The sequence below is a fragment of the Hypanus sabinus genome, unplaced genomic scaffold (genome assembly GCF_030144855.1).
Source record: "Hypanus sabinus isolate sHypSab1 unplaced genomic scaffold, sHypSab1.hap1 scaffold_1272, whole genome shotgun sequence".
NCBI classification, from domain to species: domain Eukaryota; kingdom Metazoa; phylum Chordata; class Chondrichthyes; order Myliobatiformes; family Dasyatidae; genus Hypanus; species Hypanus sabinus.
In genome coordinates, this window is record NW_026779338.1 from 84,331 (window position 1) to 95,306 (window position 10,976).

At 45.4% G+C, this 10,976-nt stretch overlaps 1 protein-coding gene across 1 annotated transcript; it reads right to left on the bottom strand.

Annotated features, from left to right (window-relative positions):
• Positions 1-1,120: 1,120 nt before the first annotated feature.
• On the bottom strand, positions 1,121-10,628 carry LOC132386723 (sialic acid-binding Ig-like lectin 8). The gene is made up of 3 exons (XM_059959073.1): positions 10,557-10,628; positions 7,468-7,836; positions 1,121-2,255 (listed from the first exon to the last, which is right to left on the bottom strand). Exons 1-3 carry the CDS (start codon positions 10,594-10,596, stop codon positions 2,212-2,214), a joined length of 453 nt encoding a protein of 150 aa, XP_059815056.1. The 5' UTR covers positions 10,597-10,628; the 3' UTR covers positions 1,121-2,211.
• Between the last annotated feature and the right edge of the window lie 348 nt (positions 10,629-10,976).

Here is a 10,976-nt window from a genome sequence, read left to right on the forward strand (position 1 = left end):
GAGGGGGCACTTGATAGAGGTATTTAAAATTATGAGGGTGATAGATAGATAGGTAGAGTTGACGTGGATAGGCTTATATGAAGACAAAAACACTCCAAGCAACTCCACTGAAAGTTTATTGAAAAGCTCAAGTCAGGAGATGGATACGGGAAAATGTCCAAGTCACTGAATATCCCCTGAAGTACAGTGTATTCAATAATCAACAAATGGGAAGAATATGGCTCAGCTGTAAATCTGCCCAGAGCAGGACATCCTCAAAAACTGAGTGACCGTGCGAGAAGTGGGCGAGTGAGAGAGGCCACCAAGAGACCTATGCCAACTCTGGAGGAGTTACAAGCATCAGTGGCTGAGATGGGAGAGAGTGCACATACAACAACAGCTGCCCAGCTGCTTCACCAGTCCCAGCTGTATGGGAGAGTGGCAAAGCGAAAGCCACTGTTGAAAAAAGTTCACATGAGACGTTGGCCAAGGAAGGCACATGGAAGACTGAAGTCGGCTGGAACCAGTATTGAGTATTTTTGGCCGTCAGACTAAATGCTCGGTTTGGTTTAACCCAAACACTGCACATCATCAAAAACAAACCATCCCTACCATGACGCATGGTGGTGTCTGCATCGTGCTGTGAGGATGTTTCACTGCAGCAGGCCCCGGAAGGCTTGTGAAGACAGAGGATAAAATAAATGCAGCAAAATACAGGGAAATCCTGGAGGAAAACCTGATGCAGTCTGCAAGAGAACTGTGACTTGGGAGAAGATTTGCTTTCCGGCAAGAGAATGACCCCAAGCATAAAGGCAAAGCTAGACAGGAATGGCTTAAAGACAAGTTCATGGCCTGGAGTGGGCAAATCAGAGTCCAGACCTCAACCAAATGAAAATTTCTCCCTAGACTTGAAAAGGTCTGTTCACTCATGATCCCCATGCAATCTGAGAGAGCTTGAGGAGTTTTGTATAGAAGAATAGGCAAAAATTGCAGTGCCCAGATGTGCAAAGCTGGTGGAGACCTATCCACACAGGCTCAAGACTGTAATTGCTGTCTAAGGTGCATCTACTAAATACTGACTTGAAGGGAGTGAATACTTACGCAATCAATTATTATGAGTTTTGTATTTGAAATTAATGTAGATCACTTTGTAAAGTTCGTTTTCACTTTGACATGAAAGAGTCCTTTTCTGTTGTTCAGTGTCAATAAAAGCCAAATTAAGTCCACTATGATTCAATACTGTGACACAATAAAACATGAAAACATCCGGGGGGAGGTGGTGAATACTTTTTATAGGCACTGTCCATTATGCGATTTGCCTGTGATACTACAGCAAGCGAGTTTTTCACTGTATCTGTGCACACATGGATTAGTGCAATAAGCTTGACCTCAATACCCCAGAGTCCTCCATCCATATGTACAAAAGAAAATGCCTACAGTATGTGAACGTTTCTGTAATGGCTCCCATCATTGAACAGTAACGCTGTCAGATCCATCTCCAGCACTTCAGCACAGTCCGTAAAGAAACTCCAAAAACCCACCTCGTTCCCTTGTTTCCCACTTCATATTTTTCTTATTATAAATGACAAAATAAAATTAGAGTATTGCATGAAGACAAGCAGATTACCACATGACTTTCAAACAGTGAGGAAATTATGTTAACTTGTCCAGGTCTAATTGTCTTCTCCCCCATCCCTTCACAGTCATCCCCCAACCACCATCTACTTATCTACTCCCCAGCCCTGATGTCTGGACAATGGAGCCCATAATCTTAAACGTTCACATACTGGAATTACAAAATGAAATTAACTCAAGCCCCTCCCACACCAGGGATTGAACATAGATGAACATTAATGATTGTCCCACTGGAGAGGGACTGTCCTGAAGCAGTTCTTGTGGAATTAAAGAACAACACACACAAAATGTTGGAGGAACTCAGCAGGTCAAGCAGCATTTATAGAAAGAAATTAACAGTCGATGTTTTTGGCTGAAAAGGAAGGAAAGAATTAAAAGCAGTAAGAATGATGTCCATTATATCATTGCTCCAAAACATCTTTTCCAGTGTGATTGGGAGTATTTTTTAAAGATGAATTCTTGTGGATTCTTAGAAGGAGAAGTGGGATTTCAATTGGTCCTCTCCAGTGCATTTCCTGTTCTTGATACAATTACATGTTCGCATATATGGAATCCACATCACAGTGGAAATTTTCATACACATTGTGATCTTCATTCTCATTCCAGTTCAGTTTGTATTCTGGATCTTTCTGTGCCTTCCCCTGGAACAGAAGAGAGGAGTTGGGTAACAATTAGCAAGACTAGGGCTTGGGTGCTTTGAGTCAACATAACATCAGAACATAAGAAATAGGAGCAGAAATTGGCCACCTGGCACATCGAGCCTGCTCTGCCATTCAATAAGATCACGGCTGATCTGACCATGGACTCATCCCCACCTACTTGCCTTTTCCCCACAACCCTTAAATCCCCTACAACGCAAAACTCTGTCCAACCTTGTCTTAAATATAGTTACTAAGGTAGCCTGCAACGCTTCCTTGGGCAGAGAATTCCATAGAGTCACCACTCTGGGAAAAGCAGATCTTCCTCACCTCCATCCTAAATTTACTCCTCCATATCTTGAGGCTATGCCCCCGAGTTCTAGTCTCATCTACCAGTATAAACAGTTCTCCAACTGATCTATCCCTCTCATAATTTGATATGTTTTATATAAGTTCTCCTCTTATTCTTCTGAATTCCAGTGAGTACAGTCCCAGGTGACTCAATCTCTCCTTAGAGTCGAACCCCTCATCTCTGGAATCAACCTGGTGAATCTCCTCCGCACCACCTCCAAAGCCAGTCTAAGAGACCAGAACTGCACACAGTTCTCCAGGTGCGGCCTCACCAGTTCCAGCACAACCTCCCAGCTCTTAAATTCAATCCCTCCAGCAGTGAAAACCCACATTCCATTTGCTTTCTTGATAGCCTGCTGCACCTGTAAACCAACATTTTGTGATTCGTGTACAAGCCTTCACAGCAAGTCCTTCTGCACAGCAGCATGCTGCAATCTTATATCGTTTATAGAAACATAGAAACACAGAAAACCTACAGCACAATATGTGCTCTTTGGCCCACAAAGTTGTGCCAAACATGTCCCTACCTTAGAAATTACTAGAGTTACACATTGAAACATAGAAACATAGAAAATAAGTGCAGGAGTAGGCCATTTGGCCCTTTGAGCCTGCACCGCTATTCAGTATGATCATGGCTGATCATCCAACTCAGAACCCTGTACCTGCTTTCTCTCCATACCCCCTGATCCCTTTAGCCACAAGGGCCGTATCTAACTCCCTCTTAAATATAGCCAATGAAGCGGCCTCAACTGTTTCCTGTGGCAGAGAATTCCACAGATTCACCACTCTCTGTGTGAAGAAGTTTTTCCTCTTCTCCATCCAAAAAGCTTCCCCATTATCCTTAAACAGTGACCCCTCGTTCTGGACTTTCCCAACATCGGAAACAATCATCCTGCATCTAGCCTGTCCAATCCCTTTAGAATTTTATTTGTTTCAATAAGATCTCCCTTTAGTCTTATATATTCCAGTGAGTATAAGCCTAGTCGATCCAGTCTTTCTTCATATGAAAGTCCTGCCATCCCAGGAATCAATCTGGTGAACCTTCTTTATACTCTCACTATGGCAAAAATGTCTTTCCTCAGATTAGGGGACCAAAACTGCACACAATCCTCTGGGTGCAGCCTCACCAAGGTCTTGTACAACTGCAGTAGAACCTCCCTGCTCCTGTACTCAAATCCTTTTGCTATGAATGCCAACATACCATTTGCCTTTTTCACCGCCTGCTGTACCTGCATGCCCACCTTCAATGACTGGTGTACAATGACACCCAGGTCTCGTTGCTCCTCCTCTTTTCCTAATAGGCCACCGTTCAGATAATAATCTGTTTTCCTGTTCTTGCAACCTAAGTGGATAACCTCATATTTATCCACATTAAATTGCATTGGCCATCAATTTGCCCACTCACCTAACCTATCCAAGTCACCCTGCATCCTCTTAGCATCCTCCTCACAGCTAACACCGCTGCCAAGCACTCTATTTTTCAAAGCTCCATTCGCCAATCCAAAACATTCTTCAAAGACCCCCTATCGTATCTGCCTCCACCACCGTTGCCGGCAGCCCATTCCACGTACTCACCACTCTCTACGTAAAAAACTTATCCCTGACATAGCCTCTGTACCTACTCCCAAGCACCTTAAACCTGTGCCCTCTTGTGGCAGCCATTTCAGCCCTGGGATAAAGCCTCTGACTATCCACACGATCTATGCCTCTCACCTCTATCAGGTCACCTCATATCCTCCAATGCTCCAAGGAGGAAAGGCCGAGTTCACTCAACCTGTTTTCATGAGGCATGCTCCCCAATCCAGGTGACATCCTTGTAAATCTCCTCTGCATCCTTTTTATTCTTTCAACGTCCTTCCTGCAGTGAGGTGACCTGAACTGAGCACAGTACTCCAAGTGGGGTCTGACCAGGGTCCTATATAGCTGCAATATTACCTCTCGGCTCCTAAATTTAATTCCACGTTTGATGATGGCCTATACACCGTATGCCTTCTAAACCACAAAGTTAACCTGCACAGCTGCTTTGAGAGTCCTATGGACTCAAACCCCAAGATACCTTTCATCCTCCACACTACCAAGAGTCTTACCATTTATACTATATTCTGCCATCATATTTGACCTACTAAAATGAACCACTTCACACTTCTGGGTTGAACTCCATCTGCCACTTCTCTGCCCAGTTTTGCATTCAATCAATGTCCTGCTGTAATCTCTGACAGCCCTCCACACTATCCACAACACCTCCAACCTTTGTGTCATCAGCAAACTTACTAACCCTTCCCTCCACTTACTTATCCAGGTCATTTATAAAAATCACAAAGAGTAGGGGTCTTCCCACACTGGGAAGCTGCCTGTTCCCATACTGGTATTACTGGAACCCACACTGGGAAGCTGCCTGTTTCCATACCGGTATTACTGGAACCCACACTGGGAAGCAGCCTGTTCCCATACCGGTATTACTGGAACCCACACTGGGAAGCTGCCTGTTTCCATACCGGTATTAATGGAGCCCACACTGGGAAGCTGCCTGTTTCCATACCGGTATTAATGGAACCCACACTGGGAAGCAGCCTGTTCCCATACCGGTATAAATGGAACCCACACTGGGAAGCTGCCTGTTCCCATACCGGTATTAATGGAGCCCACACTGGGAAGCTGCCTGTTCCAATACCGGTATTAATGGAGTCCACACTGGGAATCTGCTTGTTCCCATACCGGTATAAATGGAGTCCACACTGGGAAGCTGCCTGTTCCCATACCGGTATTAATGGAGTCCACACTGGGAAGCTGCCTGTTCCTATACCGGTATTAATGGAACCCACACTGGGAAGCTGCCTGTTCCCATACCGGTATTAATGGAACCCACACTGGGAAGCTGCCTGTTCCAATACCGGTATTAATGGAACCCACACTGGGAAGCTGCCTCTTCCAATACCGGCATTAATGGAACCCACACTGGGAAGCTGCCTGTTCCCATACCGGTATTAATGGAGCCCACACTGGGAAGCTGCCTGTTCCCATTCCGGTATTAATGGAACCCACACTCGGAAGCTGCCTGATCCCATACCGGTATTAATCGAGCCCACACTGGGAAGCTGTCTGTTCCCATACCGGTATTAATGGAGCCCACACTGGGAAGCTGCCTGTTCCAATACCGGTATTAATGGAGCCCACACTGGGAAGCTGCCTGTTCCCATACTGGTATTAATGGAACCCACACTGGGAAGCTGCCTGTTCCCATACCGGTATTAATGGAGTCCACACTGGGTAGCTGCCTGTTCCCATACCGGTATTAATGGAGCCCACACTGGGAAGCTGCAAGATCCCATACCGGCATTAATGGAACCCACACTGGGAAGCTGCCTGATCCCATACCGGCATTAATGGAACCCACACTGGGAAGCTGCCTGTTCCCATACCGGTATTAATGGAGCCCACTCTGGGAAGCTGCCTGTTCCCATACCGGTATTAATGGAGCCCACACTGGGAAGCTGCCTGTTCCCATACCGGTATTAATGGAGCCCACACTGGGAAGCTGCCTGTTGCCATACCGGTATTAATGGAGCCCACACTGGGAAGCTGCCTGTTCCCATACCGGTATTAATGGAGCCCACTCTGGGAAGCTGCCTGTTCCCATACCGGTATTAATGGAGCCCACACTGGGAAACTGCCTGTTCCCATACCGGTATTAATGGAGCCCACACTGGGAAGCTGCCTGTTCCCATACCGGTATTAATGGAGTCCACACTGGGAAGCTGCCTGTTCCCATACCGGTATTAATGGAGCCCACTCTGGGAAGCTGCCTGTTCCCATACCGGTATTAATGGAGCCCACACTGGGAAGCTGCCTGTTGCCATACCGGTATTAATGGAGCCCGCTCTGGGAAGCTGCCTGTTCCCATACCGGTGTTAATGGAGCCCACACTGGGAAGCTGCCTGTTCCCATACCGGTATTAATGGAGCCCACACTGGGAAGCTGCCTGTTCCCATACCGGTATTAATGGAGCCCACACTGGGAAGCTGCCTGTTCCCATACCGGTATTAATGGAGTCCACACTGGGAAGCTGCCTGTTCCCACACCGGCATTAATGGAGCCCACACTGGGAAACTGCCTGTTCCCATTCCGGTATTAATGGAGCCCACACTGGGAAGCTGTCTGTCCCCATACCGGTATTAATGGAACCCACACTGGGAAGCTGCCTGTTCCCATACAGGTATTAATGGAACCCACACTGGGAAGCTGCCTGTTCCCACACCGGTATTAATGGAGCCCACACTGGGAAGCTGCCTGTTGCCATACCGGTATTAATGGAGCCGACACTGGGAAGATGCCTGTTCCCATACCGGTATTAATGGAGTCCACACTGGGAAGCTGCCTGTTCCCATACCTGTATTAATGGAGCCCACACTCGGAAGCTGCTTGTTCCCATACCGGTATTAATGGAGCCCTCACTGGGAATCTGCGTGTTCCCATACCGGTATTAATGGAACCCACACTGGGAAGCTGCCTGTTCCCATACCGGTATTAATGGAGCCCACACTGGGAAGCTGCCTGTTCCCATACCGGCATTCATGGAGCCCACACTGGGACGCTGGCTCAGACATTCTGAGGAAATAAAGGGTGTGTAAAAATGTTGTCCTTTCATAACTTAGTTTATAATAGAGAAAAGTGGAGGAGATAACCTGATAGCATAGACAGTGAATTTGGAGATTGTGTTAACACTGATGGAGACACAGCAAATTCACAGATAATCTCATTCTGTATTATTGATTTGTGAATTGTGTTACTGGGAAAGCAGCAGAGTTTGGCTATTTCTCGCTGACTGCTGAGTGTCTATCATTATATAATTAGAGAAAACACTTACCTACAACACGTAGTTGTGTTATGGTGGAGTAGCTATAGCAATCCGAACCTTTAAATTCAATTCTGAAGTGATAAGGACCTTCATCTTCCTGTGTAACATTGTTTATATTCAGGGAACAGTCATTGTCGTTCAGGCTTCCAGAGAGCTGGGTCCGATGGTGATATCTTGGCATTACATGATTGCTATCCGTGGAGTGAAAGGCTATCTGTGACTGTGAAGACAGGTAATTTGAGTTAAACCAGATTCCTACCCGTTGATCATTTGCCAGACGTGATGGATAGCTGTAGCGACACTGAATGTGTGCACACAGGCCCTTCCGCACTCTAACTTCTTGTTGAATGTTGGCTGTCCATTCCTCTGACACGACAGCTGAGGAGAGAGTATGAATATTAAGCAACAAGACAGTATTGAAGGAGATCCTCAGTGTTGACAGTTACATTGCTGTTGGCGTGTACCGCAGAGTTCTTGGTGAGCACTATGCTGTAATGATGGAGAGCTGGCCAGTCATGGTGGTTATACTGAAGAAGTGTTACGCAGACACAAGGACAATGCCAGCAACACTCTACTATCAGCACTGCAAATCTGGAGACCCGACATAAGGCAGCACGATAGTGTATTGGTCAACAAGATGCTTTACAGTACAAGCCAGCCGGGTTCAATTCATGCTGCTGCCTGTAAGAAGTTTATACATTCGCCCCGTGACCACGTCCTCCCACTGTCCAAAGACATACTGGTTCATAGATCATTGTAAATTGTCCCTTGATTAGACAAGATTAAATTGTGGGATTGCTGGGTGGCATGGCTCAAAGGGCTAGGAGGGACTATTCTGCACTGCATCTTAACAGCTGTCCACTGGACAACTGTAGGTCCAAGTACCATTGGATTTCTGTACAATCAGTATGTCTGCAATGTGGGAGTATTGAAGGAGCATTAAAGGAACACTAAGCAGAACGTCCGTAATGTGGGAGCATCTTAAAGTGGTTTAATGGGGCACTAATCAGAACGTCCGCAATGTGGAAGTACTAAAGGAGCTTTAAGGGAACACTAATCAGAATGTCTACAAAGTGGGAGTACTAATGGAGCTTTAAGGGAGCACTAATCAAAATGTCCACAATGTGGGAGTACTAAAGAAGCTTTAAGGGAGCACTAATCAGAATGTCTTCAAAATGGGAGTACTAATGGAGCTTTAAGGGAGCACTAATCAAAATGTCCACAATGTGGGAGTACTAAAGGAGCTTTAAGGGAGCACTAATCAGAATGTCTACAAAGTGGGAGTACTAATGGAGCTTTAAGGGAGCACTAATCAAAATGTCCACAATGTGGGAGTACTAAAGGAGCTTTAAGGTAGCACTAATCAGAATGTCTTCAAAATGGGAGTACTAATGGAGCTTTAAGGGAGCACTAATCAGAATGCCTACAATGTGTGAGTACTAAAAGATCATCAAAGGAGCACTAATCAGAATGTCTGCTATGTGGGAGTACTAAAAGATCATCAAAGGAGGACTAATCAGAATGTCCGCAATGTGGGAGTACTAAAGGAGCATTAAAGGGGCACTAATGAGAAGGTCCACAATGTGGGAGTACTAGAGGAGCATTAAGGTGCTCCCAAGGTGTATTGGGGCAGCATGTTGAGGGTAGCAGACAGCAACAGAATCAACAAACTTATTCATAAGGCCTGTGATGTTGTGTGGGTGGAACTGGACTCTCTGACGGTGGTGTCTGAAAAGAGGATGCTGTCCAAGTTGCATGCCATCTTGGACAATGACTCCCATCCACTCCATAATGCACTGGTTAGGCACAGGAGTACTTTCAGCCAGAGACTCATTCCACCGAGATGTAAAACTGAGCGTCATAGGAAGTCATTCCTACCTGTAGCCATCAAACTTTACAACCCCTCCCTTGGAGTGTCAGACACCCTGAGCCAATAGGCTGGTCCTGGATTTATTTCCACTTAGCATGACTAACTAATTATTATTTTATAATTTATGGTTTTATATTGCTATATTTCTTCACTATTCTTGGTTGGTGCAGCTTGAACAAAACCCAATTTCCCTCTGGATCAATAAAGTATGTCTGTCTGTGTGTCTGTAAAGGAGCACTAACCAGAACTTCCGCAAGGTGGGAGTATCTTAAGGAGCATTAAGGGAGCACTAATCAGAATGTCTGCAATGTGGGAGTACTAAAGGAGCATTAAAGGAGCACTAATCAGAATGTCCACAATGTGGGAGTACTAAAGGAGCATTAAAGGAGCACTAATCAGAATTTCTGCAATGTGGGAGTACTAAAGGAGCATTAAAGGAGCACTAATCAGAATTTCTGCAATGTGGGAGTACTAAAGGAGCATTAAAGGAGCACTAATCAGAATGTCTGCAGTGTGGGAGTACTAAAGGAGCATTAAAGGAGCACTAATCAGAATGTCCACAATGTGGGAGTACTAATGGAGCATTAAAGGAGCACTAATCAGAATGTCTGCAATGTGGGAGTACTAAAGGAGCATTAAAGGAGCACTAATCAGAATTTCTGCAATGTGGGAGTACTAAAGGAGCATTAAAGGAGCACTAATCAGAATGTCCACAATGTGGGAGTACTAAAGGAGCATTAAAGGAGCACTAATCAGAATGTCCACAATGTGGGAGTACTAAAGGAGCATTAAAGGAGTACTAATGAGAAAGTCTGCAATGTGGGAGTACTAAAGGAGCTTTAAAGGAGCACTAATCAGAATGTCCACAATGTGGGAGTACTAAAGGAGCATTAAAGGAGTACTAATGAGAAAGTCTGCAATGTGGGAGTACTAAAGGAGCTTTAAGGGAGCTCTAATCAGAATTTCTGCAATGTGGGAGTACTAAAGGAGCATTAAAGGAGTACTAATCAGAATGTCTGCAATGTGGGAGTACTAAAGGATCATCAAAGGAGTACTAATCAGAATGTCTGCAATGTGGGAGTACTAAAGGAGCTTTAAAGGAGTACTAATCAGAATGTCTGCAATTTTGGAGTACTAAAGGAGCTTTAAGGGAGCAGTAATCTCTATCAAAATTAGTTGCCACCCCAACTCATTGGCAGTTGATCAGCTGAGCTGCTGTTGCTGGTACCTTGCAGAACTGAGAGGAGGAAATACCGCTTTCCGATCATCGTGCAATCCCAGATATTCTGTCCGTTTCCTGCTCTCAGGGTCTGAAAGAGAACAGAGTTAATGAGAGCCCTTCTCCTGCCTGGCGGCTTTGGCAGGGGTTAAAACTACTTGAGGACAAAATCTTTGTGGTTCACTTTAATCAACTGTGTGAAGGGTGATTCTCTGCTGTGAGGTTGAGAAGGAGAGAAGCATTCTGCCAACTCTTGAGAAATCCAGCGATATTCACACTGTTCTTTGTCACTCACTACTATCTGTTTGAAAGGCAGCAGACTACCTGCACAATTTATGTTGACACTTTCAGCAAAACCATGGAGGATCATGCTCATTGGGGAAGGGGGGTCTTTGCTTTGCTGCTGCTGATGCGTGAGAAGCCAGGGCT

Excerpts from the sequence above, each read along its gene's own strand:
- LOC132386723 (XM_059959073.1), bottom strand. The coding sequence starts at position 10,596 with ATGATCGGAAAGCGGTATTTCCTCCTCTCAGTTCTGCAAG. Across the intron at positions 7,837-10,556 it reads CCTCCTCTCAGTTCTGCAAG|CTGTCGTGTCAGAGGAATGG; the intron begins GTACCAGCAACA and ends CTCTCTCCTCAG. Across the intron at positions 2,256-7,467 it reads AACACAACTACGTGTTGTAG|GGGAAGGCACAGAAAGATCC; the intron begins GTAAGTGTTTTC and ends CTTCTGTTCCAG.